The sequence below is a fragment of the Carcharodon carcharias genome, chromosome 18 (genome assembly GCF_017639515.1).
Source record: "Carcharodon carcharias isolate sCarCar2 chromosome 18, sCarCar2.pri, whole genome shotgun sequence".
Classification (NCBI taxonomy): domain Eukaryota; kingdom Metazoa; phylum Chordata; class Chondrichthyes; order Lamniformes; family Lamnidae; genus Carcharodon; species Carcharodon carcharias.
The window spans coordinates 88028437-88055628 of NC_054484.1; the positions used below are offsets into that span (position 1 = coordinate 88028437).

The 27192-nt window shown below is 42.0% G+C and overlaps 1 protein-coding gene across 1 annotated transcript in view; it reads right to left on the reverse strand.

Annotated features, from left to right (window-relative positions):
• LOC121290875 (complement C3-like) overlaps window positions 1-27192 on the reverse strand; it is a 59289-nt gene that overhangs the window by 12844 nt on the left and 19253 nt on the right. The window contains exons 3-9 of the mRNA XM_041211899.1: window positions 25279-25367; window positions 18448-18530; window positions 14222-14322; window positions 11844-12014; window positions 11008-11199; window positions 7603-7797; window positions 6851-6997 (exon numbers count right to left, since the gene is read on the reverse strand). Of these exons, the coding sequence (XP_041067833.1) occupies window positions 6851-6997; window positions 7603-7797; window positions 11008-11199; window positions 11844-12014; window positions 14222-14322; window positions 18448-18530; window positions 25279-25367 (978 nt within the window). The remainder of the gene's footprint in view (window positions 1-6850; window positions 6998-7602; window positions 7798-11007; window positions 11200-11843; window positions 12015-14221; window positions 14323-18447; window positions 18531-25278; window positions 25368-27192) is intronic.

Here is a 27192-nt window from a genome sequence, read left to right on the forward strand (position 1 = left end):
ACTTGGGGATTGTAATTTTTAAAATGTAGGATAAATGAAAACTCCTGGTGGGAGGTTGGTGAAAAAACCAAAAGTGATTGAAATTCAAAGGGTGGCCTGTGTTTATTTAATAAGGTCAGAGTTGGAAGTGGGAAAACACTGAACAATGGGTGCGCCCTTGAGTTTCTTGGTGGAGATGAGATATCTACAGTTACCTTCATAAGGGGTTTAAATCATTCTTATGGTTTCCCAGAATAAAGGAATATTTGGGAATGGGAGATATTGAGATTGAATCTCTATTTGGGACATCCCTGGGACATGGGGATAGATTGCAGGGAGGTGATTTTCTTCATTTTGGGTTTTATTTGTGGGATTTCTCGCAGAAAAGAGAGCTGGAGTCTGGGAGCAACTTTGAGAAGCGGAGAGATCTGCCAGGAACTGTAGACCAGGAGCAAAGGCCTATCAGAAACCAAAGTGTTGTCTGGTTTTGGAGTCACTGAGCAAGAAAGCAGTGAGGACCATGCTTGATCTAGGGTGTCCACAATCATGAGGTGCTTCATGAAAATTGGATGGTCAGATAGGCAGATGCTAGTGAAAGAACCCCAAGAAATCTCATACCTCAGAGAATAGCAGAAACACTGAGGAGAATCAAAGTGAATTCGTGAGAGCTTGTGGCACACGTTGGTTTGATCCCAGAAGTGAATGAACCCTCATAATCCTGTAAAGTTTAGGGGAACTCTTGAATAGAAATGAAAGTAGAACAGAAAGTGGTCTGTTGAAATAGTTGGTTTTAAATATAAGTGTTTATAAAATATATAGTGTTAAGTTGGTAGTACTTGCTTTGTTTAAATCTTGTACAGTAAAAGTTTTTGTTTAAAATATGAAACCTTGTGGTGCAATGGTTTCAGTTAATAACAGGGAGTTCAAATTTCTTTTTAAAAGTTACTGTTCTCCCTGGAGGTGATAACACATTTATTTTTGAACAAACATGATAAAGGCACTACTTAGGCTTGAATGATTACATGTTGTTAGACTAGGCCTGTATTCAATATTGAAGCAATTCCAGATCATAACTTGCTGTGCAAAAAATGTTGCTTCAATCTTACCATAGCTTCTTTTCCAATAATTTTAAATCCATGCCCTTTGATTAAAAACTCTGCTGCCATATGAAACAGTTTTTCCCTATCTGCTCTATCAGAACTCCTCAGAATTCTGAGCACCTGAATTAAATCTTCACCTCCTCTGCTATCAGAAAATAACTGAAACCCCTCAGCCGGGTACCATTCCAGTAAATCTCTCCTGTGCCCTTTCCAAGGCCTTGCTGTATTTTCTAAAGTTTCTTAAAGTTTGTGAACAGAATTGGACACAATACCCCAACTGAGGTCCAACTAAAGATTTATAAAGGTTTAATATAACAAACCTTTTGTCTAAAGTCTTGACACATCATGAATTGCACTACTATTTGTTGTAAGGTGTTGGATGTAGTTCAATGGGTCTTATTAAGGCATTCGTAGTCTGAGGCAGTTCGATGGTAAGAATTTATTAACTACTAGAAACTATATACATAGGTTGAATAGAGGTCCAAGCTAGGAATTATCTCCATGCTTGCTTCAACACACGGCTCTGTCCAACGCTACACTGACCCCTAAGTTTGGGCCACATGTTCTCTTACATCACTGTGAGGGCAGTACTGTACTCAATCCCATGGTAAAACTTTATGTGCCAGGCCTTTATACTACACCTCCCCCCAACTCTTTAGCCAATGAATTCACAACTTAGCCCAGTTTACCCCATGTATTACATCATTATTACTACCCCATCTTCCCCCTCATGTCTCTGAGCTCACAGGTTCAGGCAGTCTGGGGGCCATATAACTCTTCCATATCTTATTCGGAGGAATGATAGGCTCTGTCGCTGCAGGTAAACTTTGTTCAATTGGAGGTTGTTTTGTTATCTGGGTGTCTTTTCATCCTCTTTTTCTGTTCTTTGGCATTGAATCACTCTTTTTCAGTTCTGCAATTGTAGTGATAGATGGCAGTTGGTCTATCTCTCCCTTGATAGGGCTGGGCTCGTCTCTATGGCATTTTTTCTCTTTTTCCTTTGTGTGGCTCACCACGACAAACACTGGGGTGGAAGATGGTGCTTCCTGTTGTGAAGGTGTGATTTGGAAGTAGGCCCACCCTTGCATTTGCCTGTGTGCTGTGCTGCCATCAATGGATGGCTGCTACTCAGTTCCAGCATCGTTTGTGGCACTGTCATGGTGGCTGGGGATTGCAGTGTCTGCTCTCTGGTCCTAGGGTTTATCTCTCCAATTGGCATCAGAGCCAGATGTTGAGACTCTTCTCATTGCTAGTTCCTCCCTTGACTGACATTTACTCGCGGTGTCATGGTAACCATCTGAATGGTTGGCTGGTCTGACCAATGAGGGGCTCCTGGCACCTATAGCGAAAGTGGACAAACCAACTGTGCAAAGAGAAAAGACAATTCAGAGCTGAAGTCCCAGTCAAGACAATCTGACTTGTTGGAGCTCTGTGGAACTTGCAGTTCTGTATGATTAACAACAGTGGTTGTCTTGACATCTTCTGCTATTTTGAGGAGGTTCAGGGCCATGCAGGCATCCCCGCTCAAGAGAGAGAAAGACTGGTAAAGGATAATGTACATCAGCTCAAAGATTTGTTTCCCGCCACACCTTAATGGTTCCAGAGTCATGCCTATGACCGGAAGTCAGATTCCTCCGGGCCCATAAAGTGTTTCTACTGTTAGTAACCAGAGGTCTCTCAGCCACAGTTCTTTGTCTGATAGGACTGTAACACTGGCTCCTCTGTCCATTTACCGAGGCATCCACATTGCAGAATGAAAATCCAGGATCTTTGACCTCACCCAAGAAGCATTGTTGTGTGTCCTCTTGGTGTGCTGTCTTAACCTCAAAAATCCTTTTGGAATCTTCTATGGATTTTGATATTTAGGCTTTGCACAGCTTCCCAAAGTGTCCTATTCAGTTACATTGAAAACATTGGACTGAAATTGATCATGTCTGTGGGGCGCTTTGCTCCCCAGTGCTGGCATGGTCCCTCTACTGGTCAGTTGGGGCATTGCTTCCCTTGGCCTGGAGTGCCCATTTCTGGACAGTAGGGTTTGCCTTGTACCTAAGTTTGCTTTCTCCCCTTTATATGGATCTGTGCTGCAAATGGATTTCAGATTGCCTGACAATCTGGGTGATTTTCTCAAAGCTTAGATCTTCCTGCGCTTGAGGCATGTCTGAGAGTGCATCGTCCATCACTCCTACAACTATTCTATCCCTGATTAGCTCAGATTTCAGGTCACCGTAACTACAGCCTTTGGCCCTTCTGGACAGTTCATTAATGAAGGAGTCGACAGCTTCTCCTGGCTGCTGGACATGTTTATTAAATTTAGCCCTTTCAAGGACTTTGTTATTTCAGAGGTTAAAATAAACATCAAATGATTTTAAAATCTAATCAGATTTTGCAGATATTTTGTTGATTCCTTGTCTAGCTATTATATAGTCAGATATTGGACCTACCAAATAAAGCAGTGTGTTAACTTGTTCAGCTTCTGTCTTTTCATCCAGACCTGGAGAAATCATATACTTAAGGAATCTCTTCCTCCCCAATTTTGAGTTTGTTCTGGGACTCGGATCAATCCAAATTGATCTGGAAGAGTGGATTTCTGATCCATGGTTAATTTTTTTTTTAAATTGCATGTTCAGCATTAAGAGGTTTCAGAAAATCCAAGGTGCTGCCACCGTGTGCTTCTTCACAAAGGGTTTTCCTGAGCTTACTGGTATTGGCAGGCTCCTGCAGTCATGGCATCCTTCATCTCAGCATTTAAACTTTTTCAACAATCACTGCCTGGGCTGACTGGTTAGAGTCTTCTCTGCTTTAGTGCAATTTTTTCAGGTCTTGGAAGCGTTGAACCCTGGTTTTTGCTGGATTTTCTTAATTGTTTTGATTAATTTTTAATTAATTTCTTTCTCTTTTTGTTTGGAGCGAACTCAGCTGTCACACGTTCAGGCGTCAGTTTAGGAATTGGTTTTCTCGGACTGTAATTTAAACAGCAATTTCTGACCAGTGCAGTATTTACCTTTTCCCAGACTTGTGTTGTCTGGAAATTTTAAATTTTTACCTCAACCCTGCTAGGCCTTCTGACTGCACACACTGGGTATTGAAGCTGGACTTCCACGGAGTTTGATGGAATCTTCTGCTGCATTGAGTAATTTAATTTCTGTCTTCAGCTTCCAAGCCTTTCTTTGGAGCTTTCCTCTGGCAATTTCCTTCCATGCCTTCGCATCTTGAGCTTTTCTTCAGGTCAGAATGCTTCTTTAATTTTTCCTTCAGTTTTCCAAGGTTTTAATTTTCTTCTGTGGTCTCTTCAAGGTTTTGAGTTGTTCCATTCACTGCCACCATGTTGAAAGGTGTTGAGTGTACTTTAGTAGGTCTTATTAAGGTATTTGTAGTCTTGGATAGTTCAACAGTAAGTACTTATTACTATAAACAATACACATAGGTACAGTAAAGGTCCAAGCTAGGAGCTGTCTCCATGCTTGCTTCTACACATGGCTCTGTCCTATGCTACACTCACCCCTAGGTGTGGGTCATGTGTTCTCTTACATCATTGTGTGGGCAGTGCTGTAATCAGTTCCATGTTAACCCTTTATGTGCCAGAACCTTATACTACACTATTTGGATCTAAGAATGTTCCACTGGATATTTTGGAAAGGTAAGGACCCTGATTCTTGTTATCTTTGGCCAGGAAGATCTGAGATCCCTTGTGACTGGGTAAAAAGGGTTGAGGGGGATCACAGACTCGTTTGCTTTAAAGGAAATTGTGGATTCATTGCCTGCAATTTTCATCAGCAATTGCTGAATCCTAGATGGTTACAGCACAGAAGGAGGCCCTTAGGTCCATCATATCCATGCCGGCTCTCTGCAAGGACCAACTCAGCTAAATGCCTTCCTCTGCCTTTTCCTCGTGGATGCTAATTTTTTCTCTTTACATAGTTATTCAATTCTCTTTTGAAGCCCTGATTGAATCCGACTCCACCACACTCTCCTTCAATGAATTCCAGATCAGTGGTGCGGTGGTGACATAGTGATTTTATCACTGGACGAGTAATCCGGAGATCCAGGGTCATGCTCTGGGATCCCGGGTATGAATCCCACCACGGCAAGTGGTGAAATTCAATAAAAACTCTGGAATTAAAAGTCTGATGATATCATGAAACCATTGTTGATTGTCGTGAAAACCCATCTGGTTCAGTAATGCTCTTTAGGGAAGGAAATTTTTCGGCCTTACCTGGTCTGGCCTACATGTGACTCCAGATCCACAGCGATGTGGTTGACTCTTAAAATGCCCTCTGAACAAGGGCAATTAGGGATGGGCAATAAATGCTGGCCTAGCCAGCCAAGCCCACTTCCCATGAATTAATTTAAAAAATTGCCCTAAGTCTGTGTCCTCTGGTTTTCAATTCTTCCATCAATGCCCAAACTCCTCATGATTTTGAAGACATCCATCAAATCTCCTCTCAATCTTCGCTTCTCCATGGAGAACAGTCCCAACTTCTCCAATCTACCCATGGACTGGATTTCCCTCTTCTCTGTAACCAATCTCGTGAATCTTTTCTGAACTCCCTCCAATGCCTTCACATCCTTCCTGAAGTGTGGTGCCCAGAATTGGACACAATAATCCAAATGAGGCTGAACCAGTGTTTTGTACAGATTCATTATAACTTTCTTGCTGTTGTACTTATAAAGCCCAGATTCCCGAAATCCATATTAGCTGCTCTCTCAATCTGTCCTGCCATCTTCAATTACTTGAAGACATATAACCCCCAGGTCGCTCTTCTCAATTAATAACCCCCTTTAAAATTGTACCCTATAGTTATTATTGCCTCTCCTAGTTCTGCCTACCAAAATATAAAAAGGAGAAACGATTTAAATTTACATATCACATTACATGACCACTGGACGTCTCAAAGTGCTTTACAGCCAATGTAGTACTCTTTTGAAGTACTCTGTTGTAATGTAGGAAATGCAGCAGCCAATCTGTGCACAGCAAGCAGTAATGCGATAATGGCCACATAATCTATTGTTGTGGTATTGATTGTGGGATAAATATTGGCCAGGACAGTGGGGTAATTTCCATGCAGTTCTTCAAGATAGTGTATCACTTCCCAAAATGCTTCACCTCGCACTTCCTAAAATGCCTCACCACACACTTCCCAAAATGCTTCACCTTGCACTTCCCAAAATGCCTCACCACACACTTCCCAAAATGCCTCACCACACACTTCCCAAAATGCTTCACCTCGCACTTCCCAAAATGCCTCACCACGCATTTCCCAAAATGCTTCACCTCGCGCTTCCCTGCATTAAAGTTTTTAATAGTTTTCCAATAAGCTGCCTATCTGCAGGCAAGGCCCTGACAGTGGCAAAAGGCCCATGATGAACCCACCTGTAAGAAGGCACAACAGAGTATCAGGACAATCAACCTATTGGACTTTACTCACCTGGAAGTTAAATCTGACATATTCCCAGCCGTATCTTTCCACAGAGACCGGTCATTTCTGGTTCTACAAAATCTCAGTTTAATCATATTTATACAACCATTTCATTCAACACTTACTATTTCTTCCTCGTGTCCGCATGTTATAAATTACTGGTATAAGATTACTGAAATTATATATTTATCTACAATTTGCACTTAATAAGCGCAGCTGCTATCTACCATAGAGTGAGTGGTGCAGAAAATCCATGTGAATTACAGTTGGTGTTCAGCTATTGTACAGTTAAGAAGTTACAACAACCCAAGCAGCTGTGTAGTCAGCACTGAAAGTGCCCAATGAATCTCTCACCTTCTGAAATGTACTTATGTCCTTATTGGGTCCATAAAGCTGAGTGTCCACTGCTTGGACAAAGACATCTGATACACTGTCAGAGAAAACTGACAACAGTAAATCGCTTTCTTCATTATCTGTATACAAGGCAGGTTGTATCTGAAACTGTGAATGACAATCAGACCTTCAGCCTCAACGTACCATATATAGTGCAAGCCTAAACTAAACTGCAGGTATTGGAAGTAATACTGGTTACATACTCTGTCCAAATGAATCCCCACTGACCTCAATGAAGTACTTTTGAAGTTTAATCACTGCTGTAATGTACGAAATGCTGCAGCCAATTTGTGCACAGCCCCCACAAGCACAATAATGTGCTAATGACCAGGTAATCTGTTCTGGTGATTGGTGGAGGATACATATTGGCCAGTGCATTGGGAGATCTCCCCTGCTCTTCTTCCAAATAATGCAATTGGATTTTTAAAGGTCATCTGAGAGGGCAGACAGGCCCTTAGCTTAACATCTCTCTAAAGGACAGAACTTGCGTGATATTTTAACATAACATGGCTGACAGGAATTGGGTGGACTGCTAGGTTTGTACATCAACCGATATAACTTGCCATTGCTCAAAGTGCGATTGTCACCTGTCTTAAAACATCTGTTGATGATTGATGGAGATTACAAAGTTCAACACTTTCCACTACTCCTGATAAGAACACACATCACCAAAGGATTTACAAACCCCAAAACAGGCAAAGTGCATCACAAACCTCTGAACTGCAAAGGTCTTCCACCTCCACACGTATTGAGTCTGAGACAATGCTTTTGTGACCATGAATATTTGCAATGTAATAGGCAACAATGCGGAAATAAGGCACCATATCCTTTGTGATCGTGATTGGAAATGAAGTGTTGTCAGACCTCCTAATTCTCTCGAAATGCAGCAACTTTCCTTTGTTGAGTATCTAGAATATTAAATATTTGTGATATCAGGGCACTGTCACAAACTAAATGCATTTTTCAAATGGAAAAACATGACAAAGTTTGTCACAATATCATTTTAAAGAGGCTGTAACTTATAAGAGTATATTTTTATTTGATTTAATTGGATTTTCAGTTACTTCTTCTATGTGAAATCTTTTTTATTTTTAACTGAGTTTTCAGCCTTCAGTCTGAGATTGAATCAGCTGTTTATATAAAACAGAAGAGTGAATCTAACTGAAATATTTCCAAATGGTGCATCGCTAAAAGAAACTCCTTCCAGCAGAAACTTTCGGAACCACTTCAATAAATGTGTGTTCTGTCTGTCACTAACTCTGATGGAGCCATCATTTCATTTACACCCGTGCGTATACCTATATTTATTTACTTGTTTATTCACCTTTCTGTTTCTCTCTATATATAAATACCTATCTATAGTCTATCTACAGCAACTATGGTAGCATAGTAGTTAGGTTTCTGATCTAGTAATCTAGAAGCCAAGGCTAATGATCCCAAAAACATTGGTCCAAATGTCATCATGGCAGCTGAGGAATTTAAATAAATCTGGAGGTAAAAAGTCTGGTAGCAGTAATGATGACCATGAAACCACTGGCTTGTTGTGAAAACTCATCTCATTCACATTCTGTAGGGAAGGTAAGCTGCTGTCCTTACCCAGTCTGGCCTATATGTGACTCTAGACCCACAGTAACTAACCTCTCAAATGACCTAGCAAGCCGTTCAGATGTATCCACCACCATCAGTTAGGGGTGAGTAATAAATGCTGGTACGTTAATGATGCCCACATTCTGTGAATGAATTTAAAAATCTGATCTATCTTACATGTTTTGTATTTCTTTCCTTGATTGTTTTATATGTCCATGATCATAAGATCATGCCAAATAAAACCAAGGAAGGGCCAACAAGCAGACTGGACACTGCAACCACATGTTTCTTTCTGCCAAATACTAACAATGCTAATGAGACAAAAGGAAAACAGAACAACAATCGCCAATTTCAGGAGCACCTCTGAAAAATTCCTTTCAGACGCCATAAGACACAGCGGCAAACTAAAGAAAACATTGGGCAAGATTTTTAGGTCGGCAGACAGGCACAAGCAGCAGGCCTGGGAATGGCTGGGGAATGGACCAATGACCGCGATCAGCTCCCGACCCCAGTTTCACACTGGCTGGCCAATTAACAGCCAGCATGAAGCACGGGCTGAAATGCTCAGCGCTGCCAGAGTGGGGGCGGGAGGAGGGCGAGCACTGAATGCAAGCTCCCTGGACGCAGAGGGGAACCGAAGACTTGAAAATAATTAAATAAAGCTTTTAAAATCAGGAAAAAATGTCCGAGCATCACAACCAGTGAACATACGCATGATAAAAATGCTGTCCATTCTTTTTTTATTTAATAACGGAAACCTCACATCCTGCCCTTGGGTGAGGTTTCATGAAAAATGCAAAGTCCACCTGGCCAATTCACCTGTCTGCCAACAGTAAGGTTGGGACAGACCACGAAAAATCAGGGGCAATTGCAACTTTAATTACACTAATTGGCCACTTGATTGTCGGTGGGCACGCTTCCAGCTTTTGCATGTGCCTGCCGACAATCAAGGATATAATTTAGGATATAATCAGGGATGTAGTTCCTCTGCCATTAGCTATGACATGTTCCTACACTTCTTTTAGACACTGCTTCATTTGTTAATGATATCTTTATAGTAGCCTTTCAGATTTTATTTATACTTTCTATAGTCCAAATGCACTATGAAATGTTTGATTCCTCTCCTCTGTTATTCTTTACTCTTGTATTTACGTCAGAGTATTCTAATCTGGGAATCAGAATTTTAAACCTCTTGTTGATGCCAGCCTTAACCTCACCGTGGTCACATTACATTTTTCATTACGCTGGCAATACACCTTATTTGGTCTCAGGCTATCATCGGATTATTAGGCTTCAGTTTTGTGAAGGTGTGTTTTCTCTGGTAGTGTTTCTAACATGCAGCAGGTCTGGAAATCAACATCAAAAGAGTCAGGAAATCAGTGCATAGTCGTTATAGGTCAGCTTGATGTGTCATTATCATGGTGGAAATTGTATATAATTTGTTTGTTCCCTAAAGAAAGCACAATAGCAACCTGCTTATTTGAAACCTTTGTCATTTATGCAAATTACACGTGCCCATTTGGAAACTGATGGAATCAGATGAAGTAAAAATAGAAAATGCTGGAAAAACTCAACAGGTCTGGCAGCATCTGTGGAGAGAGCAACAGAGTTAACATTTGGAGTCCATATGACTCGTCAGAGCTAAAGAGAAGTAGAAATGCGATGGATTTTATACTGTTCAAGAGGGGGTAGAGCAAAGAGCATAAAATCCATCACGTTTCTACTTCTCTTCAGCTCTGAAGAAGAATCATATGGACTTGAAACACTGACTGGAATTTTACACCCTATTACAGCGGGGGTGGGGGGGGGGTAAAATGTGGCAAGCAAGTATTTCAAGTCCATATGATTCTTCTATAAGCTCTTCCAACGGGAACATAAAATCCCACTGCCATAAAAATCTGCTCATTAACTCTGTTTCTCTCTGCACAGATGCTGCTGGACCTGCTGAGCTTTTCCAGCAATTTCTGTTTTATTTCAGATTTCCAGCATCCGCAATTTTTTTTTTTATCTTAGGAATCAGATGTAACACTGGTTTTCCACCTCTTTCCAGTGAAGTTACTGCTGAGTAATACTAGGGGGTAGTGGGGAGCTGTAAAAACGCATTTCATTTGTTTCTTATCCCTCAAGTTTGGCCACAATTGACACAGCTCAGTTGGCTAGATGGCTACAGTGTGGTACAGAATAACACCAATGGCATAGGTTCAATCCCCATAATGACTATAGTGTTCCATGGAGGCCTGCCTCCCTACCTTACCCCATGTTTGTGGAGTGGTGCTCCTCAATCAATATCACCAATTGTCGCTCTCTCTAATGGAGAGAGATGTATAGAGTCCTCTGTGGACTTTGGCTAATTACCTCACTGAAAGGCACATGGCCTGTATAAAGTAGGCATAGCCATTGAAATAGTTATCATAATACTGTGTGCAATTGTCTGGTTCCCAGAGACCAATCAGTGCAGCAAAATCACATCACAATGCACTTTAATCTAGATTCATATCTGAAGGGAGGAAGATTAAACTTCATTAACTTACCATATAGTAATAGTAGTTGACACTGCTGATATCTAACTGACTGAAAGCTGACAATTTCACATATATGATATCTCCAGGGTACAGCAGAGCATTTGGCACATTTATATGTAGGTACATCTTGTTGCTGTAGTGGCATTTAATTGTAATTTCACTGCTTATTTCGGTACCACTGGCTTTATTTTCAGCGGTGGCCTGGGGAGACAAAATAGACAGAACAGAACACCGTACGTGTGCTATAATAGGCTGCTAAAACAATTATACCTATTTTGCCTTCTGCGCACCCCAACCCTCAGCGGAGTTTATTTGCACCCGACTCCTTTAGCTCATCAGAATCATGATACACTGATGAACTGAGAATCAACAACAACAAATTGCATTTATCTAGGGTCCATAACATAACAAAGTCCCGAAGCACTGGACAGGGATATTACAAAGCAAAATATGACAACAATCCACGCAAGGAGATAACAGGGCAAATGAACCAAAGTTTGGTTAATGAGGTAGGTTTTAAGGTCTTAAAGGAAAAAGAAAAGTAGAGAGGTGGAGTGATTTAGGGAGGGAATTCCAGATCTTAGGGCCTAGGCAGCTGAAAACATGGCCGCAAATGGTGGAGCGATAAAAAATAAAGATCCTTGAGAGGTTAGAATTAGAGGACTGCAGATACCTTCGAGGATTGTGGGTGAGGATGAGGTTACAGAGATAGGGAGGGGAGAAGCTATGGAAAGATTTAAAACCCAAGGATGCAAATTTTAAACTCGAGGCATTGCATAACGAGGAACCAATATAGGTCAGCAGGCACAGGCAACAATAAAATATTTTTGAAAATATATTCTCACCTTAATATTTATATAACTTGCATCTTCAGGAACATTGAAGGAGAGACTCAGTTCACCAATACTGTCAGTAAATGCTTTCTTTGTAGCTTGTATCTTTTTATCGCTTGAGAGAATTGTAATTTTGAACGACGCTCCAGAGACAGGAACACCATTTGCATAGGTTACTGATGCCTGTAAAATAGCATGGCAACAATGACGAGTTAGCTTCTTTCTCCATCAACATGAAAAGCATTCTTCGTTCCATTAAAAACAAGTTTATGGGGTAGAAATTAGTCCAGGATGGTAGCGTTAAACTGGTGATATTGCCTTGGCCTTTATTTAAATGAAGTCCCGTCTGCCCTCTTAGGTGAATGTTAAAAAGATCTCATGGTAATATTTTGAAGAAGTGCAGAGGAAACCTGCCTAGTGTCGTGGCCAATATTGATCTTTCAACCAACAGCACTGAAACCAATTACCTGGTCAATATTACATTGCTGTTTGTGGGATCTAGCTGTGTGTAAATTGCGAGTCTTACATTCCAACAGTGATTACACTTCAACAGTACTTCACTGGTTGAAAAGCATTTTGAGACATCATCAAGTTGTGAAAAGTGCTATATAAATGCAAATTTTTTTTATACTTGTTATACTCAGCTGCTTGATATGATAACACCCAGTTTCTCCTATAATAAAAACAAAAAATGCTGGAAAATCTCAGCAGGTCTGGCAGCATCTATGCAGAGAGAAACAGAGTTAATGTTTCGAGCCCATATGGCTCTTCAGAGCTGAAGGGAAGTAGAAATGTGATGGAATTTATATTGTTTATGAGGTGGTGGAGCAGGTGGTGCAAAACAGAAGGTCAGGCATAGGTGGGAGCTCAGGAGAGATTGACAAAAATATCCTGGACACAAGGCAAATGTAGTGCTAATGGTAATGTTAAAGACTAAAGAAGATGCTATTAGTGGTATAAAGGTAAGATAGCAGAATGTGTTAATAGCTGAACAAGGGTCAGCACTCTGTGAAAGCACAACATAGAAACAAGTGACAGATGTTCCTGTGGGGGCAGGGGGTTGGGAAAAAAATTTAAGAAGGTCGTAATGGAGGACAGATTTCATGGTCTGAAGTTGTTAATCTCAATGTTGAGTCTGGAAGTTTGTAAAGTGTCTAATCGGAAGATGAGGTGCTGTTCCTCCAGTTGTGTTGGACTTCACTGGAACATTGCATCAGGCCAAGGATGGACATATGGACATGAGAGCAGGGTGGTGTGTTAAAATGACAAGCGACCAGAAGGTCTGGTCATGCATGCAGACAGAGCGAAGATGTTCTGCAAAGCGGTCACCCAGTCTGCGTTTAGTCTCCCCAATGTAGAGGGGACCGTATTGGTAGTAGGCTAAACTGAAGGAGGGTGCAAGTGAAGCGCTGCTTCACCTGAAGGGAGTGTTTGGGGCCTCGGACAGTGAGGAGGGAGGAGCCAAAGGAGCAGGTATCACAACTTCAGTGATTGCATGGGAAGGTGGCGTGGGAACCATGTCCAGGGGAATTTCTCAAGCACTTGTATTTCGAAGGACATCGAAAAAAAAGTGAAAACTTTGCTTGTCTTTTTGTAGTTTTAATCACATGGATACCTCTTTGTCCAAAAGATTATTCATTGCAAAATCTGACCACTGCCAACAGCAATGCCTTGCCAAATTTTGTGCAGTCCATCCCTCCTGCCCATTGTAATATACTGCCTGGCAGGGGAAACTAATCCTAGAGGTTTTCCAGGGCACATCTTATTGTGACACATCAGGGTGCATTGATGTTGAAAGATATTCTTGGAAATAATGCTGCTGGAACTCAAATACATGCTGCCCCATTCACAGTCACACAAGGAAGAAAGTGAACTGACCAGACTGATGGTTATTTGTGTTGCCTGGACAGTTCTAAAATCGTGATGTTCCATACATGTCTCAGATGCACAGCAGGTCAAAGCCATGGTGAGGCACATTTCTATTCCCCATTTAATAAATGGGCTGTTCATGGAATAATCAGGTAGGAATATATGGGACTGGATGCTTTCTCCAAAACCATTCATTCAATCTAAGTAGGTCTTTAACCAATGCAACTCTATTTCTATCTCTCTCTATTCTTCTTTCGCTATCTCTTTTTCATGCACAGAAACGCAAACACACAGACACAAACACGATGGGTGTGAAAGACACCTTGGCCTGGGGTGTAAATTGGTGAAATCACTTTTGTTGTACCACATGTCTGATATTTAGTTTAACTGAAGACAGTGGAACTGAATTTTGAAGTTGGCCTGCCAAAGGTGCCCTATGCAATATCACCTGTTTGATGTCACTGTCAGTGTCAAGTTTCCTCCCCCCACCCCCGGCAATTTCACTGAGAATTAATACGTACCAGAATCCGAAAAGGAGCTCCAGGTATAAAGAAGCGTTTTGTCTTTGTCAGGTTAATCATATAAGTTAGAGCCTCATCCCTTTCCTTTTTTTCCTTGTAAGCTACATAGTGAAACACAAAAGTTTTCACTTGTTGATTAATTAAAACAGAGAGTGCTAACAATGAACTTTTCCCAAGATTTCCTGGTGTACCCAAGTAGGCCTAGCACAGTCTGTGGGCACGAGTACTTGGGCCTGTTCAACCTGCCTCAGCAAGACGAAACAAGACAAAGATTAAAGTTCTTTAAAAGTAACCAGCAGTGAGCTGAAAAGTGGAACATGTATAAATCCTATATAATCCTTCATAAGGTGAATGGTATAGATATATGAAAGGGGAAACCAGATAAACCCATGAGGAAGAAAAGAATAGAAAGATATGTTGATGGGGTCAAATGAAAAGCGGAAACCTCGGAGAGGCTCAAACACTAGCATGGGCTGGGTGGGCCAAATGGCCAGTTTCTGTGCTGTAAGCACTGAGCAATTCTATATTAATGGCAACAAAGTCAAACCCAAAAGACAAGCAAACATAATTAGAAAACCAAGAACCAAACATCTTCATGAAACAAAATCTAGGGAGGCAGTGGTGTAGTGGACTAGTCACTGGACTCCAGATACCCATGGTAATTCTCTGGAGACCTGGGTTTGAATCCCACCATAGTAAATGGTGAAATTTGAATTAAACGAAAAATTTGGAATTAAAAGTCTAATAATGACCATGAAACCATTGTCTTTTGTTTTGTAAAAGCCCATCTAGTTCACTAGGGAAGGAAATCTGCCATCCTTGCCTGGTCTGACCTACAATAATGTGATTGACTGTAGTAAGCCATTCAGCCCTCTCAAGGGCAATTAGGGATGGGCAATAAATGCTGTTTCCATGAACAAATAAAAAGAAAGTGCAGCCGGTACAGTGAATTTCAGGTGCTACAAGTACCTGGTGGGGCAAAAGCCTTGTTCATATTTATACACTTTCAGACTTTTAATACACTATCCACTGTCTCTCGGGGAGATTCTAGAGAACCCAACAACATGAGGACAGTAGCCTTAAATATCAGAATGAACAGGAGGGGCAGGCAGAAAAGTGGAGTTGAGGCCACAATCAGATCAGCTATGATATCATTGAATGGTGGAACAGGCTGGAGAGACCAAATGGCCTACTCCTGCTATTATTTCTTATGTTCTTATATCCCTAAGGGAGCTCCTGTGGTGCAATGTAGCATCTCTGCCTCTGAGCCAGAAGTTCTGAGTTCAAGTCCCACTCCAGGACTTGATGGTGGCAGAAGGTGCATTCGTAATGTGGCCAAACAGGTTGCTTACTAACCTGTAAATCCTTCCACCATGCCTCTCACAGGCAGTAAGAGCAAGAGAGAATCCTGGTCAGCCATGCTTGATGCAGAGTGGCGCTGCTCAAGCTATAGACTCTGGCTTCAGGCTAGAGACCTGTTCCAAAAAAAATGAGCTATGGAAAACAGATGTAAGATGTACTCTGTCTGCCTCATGCATCTTTAGATGTGGAATGTCTTCTAAGTTTTGTTCTTAACTCATCGCAATCTCAAAAGTTCTATTTTAGGGCTTGTTAGTCAAAGGCTTAAGGGAACACTAAAATTAGACAATTGATGGAAATTTCTTCTGTTATAGACCTGCAAGGTCCTAGTACTTCCTTGCAGAAGTTGCCTGTCTTTTACTGATCAAATTCTGGAACATGGTTACCTCAGGCTGGAGCTCTCTCCCGTCAGGAGTAGCAGTGATCACCCCAGAGCCGCTGCTCAGGAATCTGCACCTTCATCAATGTGGGTTCATGTGGCTGGTGGAAGAGGGATCAGGCTGGCGTAGGGTGACCAGTCCAGGGCGTACTGGATGGTGGAGGAGTGGAGGATGTCACTAATAGAACTTGCATGTTGTACGTCTATTGATGTTCAGCTCGTGGCCAAAGCTATCCAGGCCCTTTAAAATGTGGTGCTCGATCTCGACTGCACATGAGGCATCGAGGCAACCCAAACGTGCGGTGGATTCCCACCTTAACTGACCCCCATTCGGATGGAATTTCACATTGGCCAGATCCTGAAACCTCCCTCAGGAACCTCGGCCCCACAGTTTGAGCTGTTTGCAGAAACCCTTATCATGCCATTCCACTCTGCATAGAGGGGTTTCCTGTATGGGCTGCTGCTGCGCACCCTCCACATCCTCATTCTTGTCAACCATCCAGACACACCATGGAGTCTCGTCCTGCCACCTGGAAATGGGATGGGGGGCCCTAGTGGGAGGGTCTCTATGTCGGAGTCCTCCCCTTTACCATCATGGATTTGGCAGAGAGGATGCAGCAGCCTGTGTAATTGAAGCTTAAGATGGTCCACGGACTCTCAGGCCGTCTGCCCTTTCTACAGCCTCCAGTAGTCTGTGTTACACATGTATATAGGTTACCCAAGGTCACATCCCCTATTTCATTATCTGAAGGGGCTGCTCCTCGAGTTTTGTTTGCATTTCAGCTCCATGTTCCTGCTCTTTGGTCACCCAATGAGGAGGGAGGTGGGCAGAGCAGATAACCTTCTTGTTAGCCTGCTCCTGGGCCTGGCCAAAGTGGCTATCAACAGGTCCAGGCAGCTGGCAATTGAAGGGGTCATTTGACCCAACTACCTGGCTTTCTTGTGAGGTGACGTGCATGTCTGGGTTTCCCTGGAGAGGGAGTGCGCAGGGTCCATGACCAGGGGGTGCTAAATGACATTTTACTTTAATTTAAGTTTCTCCTGATATTTTTGTTTTAGTTACAGTACTCCTTTAGGGACTGTTAATTAGTTAATTTCTTTGTTGTTTAATTTGTTTACTTGATTTTTTTTACTCAACAGAGTATAAAGAAAAACTTCTGGGGCACTGGGTGATGGTAGGTTAGCGACCAAGATAGGTAATTCTGTGAATAAACCTACCATCAAGAAAAAGGATTTGTGTCTTGTTTCATAGTTCACCATCTGGCTGGGATCCATTTAATATATTTGGCAAACCATATGCAAATGAAGGTCAGCCATGGAAATTTTAGGGGACCACTGGTGGTTCCTAAAACCTCACAGGTAGGTTGTTCAATTGGACCACCTCATGCCCAACTTTATGCACCTCTCCACACTCCCCAGCACTACCCCCTGCCCCCCACTGCTCAGCTTGTTTGCACTTGTCAAGCCAACTGGGGAGAAGCCATATCTGCCCAACGTGGGGGCCAATCTCTGCTCATCTAGCATGGTTACCTCCCCGAGGTTCTACCCTGACCATTCAGGCCTCCAAGCATGCTCATGAGGGTCTGGGTTTGCTCTCCCCACCTCCTGCCCAGTGGAAATGTTCACTGCTCAATATCATTGGGAATAAACAAGTTTGTTCAAAAGCAAAATACCGTGGATGCTGTAAGTCTGAAATAAAGACAAAAAATGCTAGAAATACTCAGCAGATCAGGCAGCATCTGTGGAGAGAAAAATAGAGTTAATATTTCAAGTCAATGACCTTTCATCAGAATTAAGTTTTTGTTTTCCTAACATAATTTCTAAATTGGAAAAGGGATAGATCAGGTACCGGTTGCAGAAGACCTCTCGGGTTTCACGGTGAATAAAACCTCAAATTATTAGACACCAGCATGCAGGTTAAAATAGGACACCAACAGCAAGTCAGCAAATCAACTGGACCATCTCTTGGCAGTTCTGATGTCTCTGCTTTATTTTTTGAGTGTGAAATGCACGGGAGGCATTGATTGAAAATGACAATACTGACTGTATGTCAACAGTTAATTAAACATGACTTTGATAATGTCATGCCACAACTTCACCATGCGGACTTATCGGATGTCCAAACATACCTTTCCCAAAAATCCCAGTGATAATAGGAGGATGTTTGGAAAAAAGTGACAATAGGGCAGAGTATAAATAAAGCATAAAACCAGTTCTTATCAAGACATTTAAGTTTTCTTCAAGTCTGCAATAGTTCACCATAATGATGGCTGGTAAACTACCTTCATACAACAGCTGACTCATCCTCCTGATCTTATTCATGTCGTGAGTATATGTTCCACATAAATCCACATCACAGCTGAATTAAGATTCCAACTTCAACAGAAAATGCAAAATAAACCCACGACATTTCCAGTAAAATGTCTTTTCTCTCTCGATATAGTTGATCCCGGTTAACAATGAAAGGAAGTATTAAATTAAAACTTACCTTGCTCCTTAATTTGAAAGTTTCTGTAGCCCTGGTACACAGAATATGATGTAGGGACTCCCTGTATCTCAAAGTCTCCAACCCTTTAATTAAATAGATGTGCTTTGTCAGTAAATTTGAAAGCAATTCAAATACTTTTCACAAGATAATATTCCTGCATATAAACGTGTGTCAACAAAGGAGGAAATGGAGATTTAAGTCTCAGATCTATCCTGTGACAGTCAGATGGTTCGTTTGTATAATGACTCCCGAGAGTAGACACTGGGAAGGGTCTTTTTATATCCATATAAAGCCACAGCATCAAGTAATCAAATCCTTTCTCACCTACTCTGGCCCGCCTACAAATTAAATGCTTTTTATTTTTGCTTTAGTAAGACCATCTTCAGCTGCTTCATCAATGACCTTCCTTTCATCGTAAGGTCAGAAGTGGGTGTATTTGCTGATGATTTCACAATGTTCAGATCCATTCGTGACTCCTCAGATACTGAAGCAGTCCATACCCAATGCAGCAAGACCTGGACAATATTCAGGCTTGGGCTGATAAGTTGCATGTAACATTCATGCCACACAAGTGTCAGGTAATGACTATCTCCAACAAGAGAGAATCTTAGTAGCTCCCCATTCAATGGTATTACCATCGCTAAATCCCCCATCCTGGGGTTATCATTGACCAGAAACTAAACTGAACCAGCCACATAAATATTGTGCCTATGAGAGCAGGTCAGAGGCTGGGAATCCTGTGGCAAGTAACTCCCCTACCGACTCCCCAAAGTCTGTCCACCATCTACAAGGCACAAGTAAGAAGTGTGATGGAATACTCCCCACTTGTCTGGATGAGCGCAGCTCCAACAACACTCAAGAAGCTTGACAATATCCAGGACAAAACAGCCTGCTTGATTCACAAACATTCACTCCCTCCACCACCGATGCACAGTGGCAGCGTGTGAACCATCCACAAGATGCACTGCAGGAACTCACCAAGGCTCCTTCGGAAGCACCTTCCAAATCTGCGAACTCTACCACTTAGAAGGCTAAGGGCAGCAGATACACGGGAACACCACAACCTCCAAGTTCCCCTCCAAGTCACTTACCACTTTCACTGTCACTGAGTCAAAATCTTGGAACTCCCTTCCTAACAGCACTGTGGGTCTACCTATACCACATGGACTGCAGCACTTCAAGAAGGTTCAGGGAAGGGTCCATTAGATTGGAAAATAGTAAATGTAAAGTCTTTACTTAAAAGGAAGGGAGACAGAAAGCAGGAAACTATAGGCCAGTTTCCATGTTTTAGAAGCTATTATTAAAGCCATTATAGCAGGGCAACTGGAAAAATTCAAGGTAATCAGGAAGAGTCAACATGGTTTTGTGAAAGGGAAATCATGTTTAATCATGGCATTCTTTGGACGAGTAACAGGTGCTGTGGATAAAGGGGAACTGGTGGATGTACTGTATTTAGATTTCCAAAAAGCATTTGATAACTTGCCATATCAAAGGCTATTGTAGAAAACAAAAGCTCATGGTATAGGGGTAACATATTGGCATGGAGAGAAGATTGGCTGGCTGACAGGAAACAGAGTTGGCATAAATGGGTCTTTTTATGGTTGGCAAGATGTAATGAGTGGTGTGCCACAGGGATCAGTGCTGGGGCCTCAACTTTTTTACAATTTATATAAATGACTTGGATGAAGGGACCGAAGGTAGGGTTGCTAAATTTGCTGATGACACAAAGATAGGAGGAAAGTACATTGTGAAGAGGGCATAAAGAGACTACAATGGGATATAGATAGGTTAAGTGAGTGGGCAAGATCTGGCAAATGGAGTATAATGTGGGAAAATGTGAAATTGTCTATTTTAGCAGGAAAATAAAAAAGAAGCAATTTATCTAAATGGTGAGAGATTTCAGAGCTCTGAGATGCAAAGGGATCTGGGTGTCCTAGCATATGATTCGCAATAGGCTAGTATGCAGGTACAGCAAGTATTTAGGAAAGCTAATAGAATGTTATTGTTTATTGCTAGGGGAATTGAATGCAAAGGTACAGGGGTTTTGCTTCAGTTATATGGGGCATTGGTGAGACCACATCTGGGGTACAGAATTGGTCATCTTATTTAAGGAAGAATGTAAATGCGTTAGAAGTAGTTCGGAGAAGGTTTACTAGACTTGAGATGGGTTGTTATCTTATGAGGAAAGGTTGGACAGGCTAGGCTTATATCTGCTGGAATTTAGAAGAGTAAGAGGTGACTTGATTGAAAGATATAAGGTCCTGAGGGATCTTGACAGGATGGACATGGAGAGGATCTTACCTCTTGTGGGAGAATCTAGAACCAGGGGTCCAATGTTTAAAAATAAGCAGTTGACATTGGTAGATAGATTCTTGATAAGCAAGGAGGTGAAAGATAATTGGGGGTAGGCAGGAATGTGGAGTTAAGGCCACAATCAGATCAGCCATGACCTTATTGAATGGTGGAGCATGCTCGAGGCACCGACTGGCCTACTCCTGCTCATAATTTGTATGTTTGTAGGTGGCTCACTGGTGACCCTCTCAAGGGCAATTGGTGATGGGCAATAAATGCTAGCCCAGCCAGTGATGCCCATATCCTGTAAGAGAAAAAAAACTTGGATGCTGGCATACAAAGTAACATTTCAAAATTTACTGATACCAAATTTGAAGGTGTCGCAGAGAGTAAGAATGATGCCAATCAATGAGACAGGACATGGATAAGCTAGCAGAATGGGCAGGCAAGGGGTACATTGAATTTAATACAGAGAAGTGCGAGTTGGTGCATTTTGGCAGAAGGGATAGGGAGAAGCCATATAGACTTAATGGCACAGTTTTAAAGAGCATACAGGGACAGGAGGACCCAGGGTTCAGGTGAAGGTGGCAGGACATATTGAGAGAATGGTTAGCATAGCACATGGGAGCTTGGACTTCAGACATAAAGGCATTGAGTACAAAAGCAGGGAAGTTATGCTGAATCTGTATGAAGCTCTGGTTACGTCACAACTAGAGTATGTGTCCAGTTCTAGTTACCACACTTTAGCAAGGATGTGAGGGTGCAGAGGAGATTTACCAGAATGGTTCCAGGGATGAGGGGATACTCGGTACAAGGTTAGGTTGGAGAAGCTGGGGATTGTTCTCCTTGGAAAAAGGAGATTGAAGGGAGATTTGATAGACTTGTACAAGATTATGACAGTTTAGATAAGATAGACAAAGAAAAGCTGTTCCCATTAACTGATCGCACAAGGACTAGGGGACATTGGTTTCAGATTTTAGATAAGAGACGCAGGGGGAATGTGAGGAAGAACGTTTTTACATAGCAAGTGGTAATGCCCAGGAACCCGCTGCCCATGAGGGTGGTAGAAATGGAGATAATCAATGATTTCGAAAGGAAGTAGGATGGGCATTTGAGGAAAATAAACTTGCAGGGCAATGGGGGTTGAAACTGGGGAATGGGGCAGAGTGGATTGTTCTACAGAGAGTCAGCCTGGGCTCAATGGGCTGAATGGCCTCTTTCTGTACCGTTATGACTCTATGACATCAGTGTTGAAAGTAGGAGCTGAGCAAATTGAAAAAAGTGAATGATTCAAATGTCCACACTTAAATGCTGAGAGTCTTACAAGTAAACTGGGAGACCCAAAGCACCTTGCCCAAGAGGCTTGTAGTGATCCTGTGCGACGATGATAAGTCTTGGATGAACGGACAAAGTTACAAATTCCTTGTCAGAGAAAATAGACAGAAACTAGGAGGATGCATAGTATGTTATTTAAAAAGGAACTTGATGATAATGCATATGAACTACTTGCTAGGGAAGGATATTAAGCTGTGAGATTGTCAGTTTAATGATTTTCAACAACCCTACACAACAGAGGAAAGGAATCAGCAGTTATTGGTGTTGTATAAAGGGTCAATGCTGAATATGTAAATAGATAGTCTACATCATCAGTGAAGTAAGATTACATGACACCAGAGCCTGCTGAGAGATAGTTCTATGTATAGCCTCATGCTCTTGTATTGTACATAGTTAGTAGATTGTTCAATAAAAAGTAAAGTTTACCAACAGCCTTGCCTCCAGCAGTATCTGTTAATCCACACCATGGACAACCCCATCTAAGACCCACAACAATGAGAACAGATGGTGGTAGCAGAAAACATGAAGGAAAAAGCACCAAGTTAAGGGCCCAGCGACTGGAAGAAGCAGCAAAAGAGAGGACAGTGGGACAAGAACTGCGTGGGAAAATCACCAATGAAACTCAAAGAAAGACTAGAGTGAAGAAAAGCCATGGAGAAAATCTTACCCTTACCAGAGTGCTTTGACCACATGGAAGTCTTGGATCAAGCCAAGAAGTGGCAGGACTGACATTACCAGCTACAGAATAGCATGAGGACTAGCAGAAAAAACTAGGAAGAAGGAGGTCAGTACTCTTCTCTATGCCATAGGCAGCAGTGCAGACAACGTAATGGTCAGACAGGGCATAAATGAAGAAGTTATCAAAGCCTTTGATACTTATTTTAGTCTTAGAGAAAACACAATGGTAGAAAGGGTGAAGTTCAATAGACACATCTAAAGACTGGAAGAGAACATAGATTCCTTCATTAACGACTTATAGCAACTGGATGAGGAGTGTGAATATGGCGCCCTGAAAGATGAATTAATTCTGGATTGTATTCTTGTGGGAGTCTTAGAGGAGACTTTATCAGATCTTTCTGCAGTCAAGGGAGGATTTGACCCTATCAAAGGCTGTGCAGTTAACAAGGCAGGCAGAAATCAGGAAACAAAATGAGATTTTTATTCAAGGCAACAAAGTAATCTGGTGGAGAAAAACAGCTGATGCAGTGCAGTTTGTAGGACATAGAACTGGCAGCGTATCTAATCCAAAATGGGGAAAGGGTGAAGAGGCGCAGTAGCCATTATTATTCAGTGTTCTTGCTGTGATGGAAAATGCTGTACTAGTGTGAAGAACGCCCGCCAAAAATGTAGTTTGCTGTTTCTGTGAGAAGAATCGGTATGTAACAGTAAAAAAAAATTAAAGAAGGAATAACTAAAAATCATCTATCATTCAAGACGTTGAAGACAAAAAAGATAATGAAGTACCATTCTTGGGAGAAATTACAGGATAAAACAAGAACTATTGGAGCACAGATGTTATGGTCAATGGACATAAAACAAACTTCAAATTAGACACTGTAACAAGAGTTTCAATCCTTTCAGAACAGTGGCTAAAGCAAGACTTCCTCCAGCTATCGAACATGCAACTCTATGGTCCAGGAGGCATTCAACTGAAGGTCAAGGGACAGTTGACTGCTGAACTCCAGTGCAAAGGAAGAGAAATCACAGAAACTTTGCATTTGATCCACGACCAAGAATGTTCTCTGATAAGCTGAATTTAGTCATTTCAAACAAGGGCTCTTAGTTTGCAAGTGAATGGTTTAAGAAATTTACTGATGACTATGGATTTGTCCATACAACTAGTTCACCCAGGTACCCACAAGCAAATGGAGAAATAGTTCTAGTGAAACCTCGTGCTAAGCCTTGTACTGTATATAATTAGTACAATGTTCAATAAAAGGTAAAGTTCACCAACAGCCTTGTCTCCAGCATTCTATGTAAATTTACACCATGAACAACCCCATCTAAGACCCACAATGATGATAACAGAGTTGGTGAATTGGACACTGAAACAATCAGCAGAACGAGTGACATCAGTATGTACAACAGGAGGGCAGACAGATGGGGTAAGCTCATAGCCCAAGGATTGTGAATCTTCATGAGACACTGTCACAACCACACATGGAGGCCAGTGTACAGCTCTGGCTGTTGTAGTACAGAAAGGTTAGCCAGGCAGCTAAATGTAAAAGAATATGAAATTTAATATCAAGCTTACAGCACCTCCACCATGAGGAGAGGACAAAGACATTCTTGAATCAGTTTGTTGGGAAGGAGAAAATTCTGGCCAAGTATTTGAAGAACTTGTGAAGGAGCAGATACACTGCACCTTGATGGTGTGCACCTATTTGTCACAAACTCTAGAACCCAGAAGCTGAAAGATGCAGACAGTTTATTTTTGATTCTCCAGGAGTGTAGAAAATGGGAAAGGGACTGAGCAGGTAGCCAGGTGACTCTGGTCAAACAGAAAATTAAAGAAAGAATTCTATTATCATTGTTGTGGGTCTTAGCTTCTTTTATCCTTGATTAGGATCGACAGAGACTGCTGGAGACAAGGCTGCTGGTAAACTTTAACTTTTATTGAACATTCTACCAATACAATACAAGGTTTAACACGAAGCTCTACATAGAACTATCTCTCAGCATACACTGTTATCATACGATCTTATGTCACTGATGGTGTAGACTGTCTATTTATATATTTAACATTAAACCTTTACGTGACAAGAATTACTAGATATCTGAGGAGAAAGGTATTGAAGGGCTTCAGTGTTTCTAGGCCAACCAAACAATATGAAATTCAATAACCTAATTCTACACTTGTCTACAATATTGTAAAGAATTTCCCAGTTTCATCAACTGAACTGTTTTCTGAAAATATTTACATGAATAAAAAAGATTGCTGGCAGGTCAATGGACAACAATAGGAGGTGGCTCCTGCCCCATAATATTCTGCCTTTACACTTACTGACTCATGTCTGTGCTGGCTTTTTCAAAGAACTCTCCAAAATCCACTTTTTTGTGTTCAGCCCATACCTTAAAATTTAACCCCTTTCAAGTATTTATCAAATTCCGTGTATTACTATCTGTGGGAACTTGGAGCTGAAGGAATTCAGCAGTATAGTACTTGCACACAGAAGAGTGTTTTAAACAAAATCAGAGACTCACAGCGAGGAAGGAATCTTTACTTCGCCCCTGCAGACTGCACCTGAGCCTTGTTGATGGCTCCTTGTTTCTGCAACAACCTGGCCAGAGTGCTAGAATGTAACAAGACAAATCCTGGTTAGTTATTATCAGTAACCTCAGTCTGATTAGAAATGTCAACCTGTGTCGAGGGAGCCACTTTAACTTGTATCATCCGGGAACTGAAAGGAAGCAAGACTTGCATTTACAAAGTGCCTTTCAAGGTCACTGGATGTCTAAAGGACTTTACAGTCAATGAAGTCCTTCTAGAGTGTAGTCACTGTTGTAGGAAACATGGCAGCCAATTTGCGCAAAGCAAGCTCCCACAAACAGCAGTGTGATAATGGCCAGATAATGGCACACACGGTTACTGCCGCAAAGTGTCTCCTTGACCTGATGATATGGCCAGTAACAGTCAGGACTGCCGATCACAGCTGAAGAAGAAAAGGAGCAGCAAAGCCTCTCACGTGCAAGACCGGGGAACATAGGAGAGTGGAGGGCAGAAGGAGAGGACATGCTTCCTCTTACAGCAGTAGGTCTCTATTTAGTGAATGGGAGGTGTGGGTTAGTGAAAGGGAATGTGGGCGAGTTAATGAGTGTGTGGCTTAATGAATGGATGTGTGGATTAGTGAATGGGTGTGTGGGTTAGTGAATGGGTGCATGCGTTAGTGAACAGGTGTGTGGTTTAGCGAATGGGTGGGTTAGAGAATGGAAGGGTAGGTTAGTGAGTGGGAGTTTGGGGTGGTAAATAGGTGTCAATGTTAGCGAATAGGAGGGTGGGTTAGTGAAAGGGAATGTGGGCAAGTTAATGAGTGTGGGGCTTAATGAATGGATGTGTGGATTAGTGAATGGGTGTGTGGGTTAATGAATAGGTGTGTGGGTTAGTGAATGGGTGCGTGAGTTAGTGAATGGGTGTGAGAGTTAGTAAAAGGATGTGTGGATGAGAAAATAGGTGTGTGGCTTAGTAAAAGGGTGTGTGCAATAGTGAATGGATGTGTAGTTGAGTGAATGGGAATGCGGGATAGTGAATGGGTGAGTGGGTAAGTGAATGGCTGAATAGTGAATGGGTTTGTGGCATACTAAATGGGTGTGTGGGTCAATGAATGGATGTGTGGGTTAGTGAATGGGTGAGTGGGTCAGTGAATGGATGTGTGGGTTAGTGAATGGGTGTGTTGGTTGGTGAATGGGTGGAGAGGTTAGTGAATGGATTGGATGGGTTAGTGAATGGATGGGTGGGTTAATAATGGGAGCATGGGGCAGTGAATGGATGTCAATGTTAGTGAATGGGAGTTTGGGTTAGTGAGAGGGAGTATGGGTGAGTGAATGAGTGTGTGCCTTACTAAATGGATGTGTGGATTAGTGAAAAAGTATGTGGGTTAATGAATGGATGTGTAGGTTAGTGAATAGGTGTGTGGGTTAGTGAATGGTTGCATGGGTTAGTGAATAAATGTGTGGGTTAATGAATTGGTGTGTGGGTTAGTGAACAGGTGTGTGGGTCAGTGAATCATGGATGGGGTAGTCAACGTGTGTTTGGGTTAATGAATGGGTGTGTGGGTCAATGAATGGATGTGTGGGTTAGTGAATGGGTGAGTGCATTAGTGAATGGTGAGTGTGTTACTGAATGGGTGATTGGGTTAGTGAATGGGTAGGTAGGATAGTGAATGGGTGTGTGGGATAGTGAATGGGTGTGTGGGATAGTGAATGGCTGTGTGTGATTAGTGAATGGGTGTGTGGGTTAGTGAATGGGTGCGTGGGCAAGTGAATGGGTGAGTGGGTTAGTGTATTGGTGTATGGGCCAGTGAATGGCTGGGTGAGTTAGTAGAATGTGTGCATGCGCTAGTGTACTGTTTTGTGGGTTTGCGAATGGGTGTGGGTTAGTGATGGGCAGGTTAGCGAATG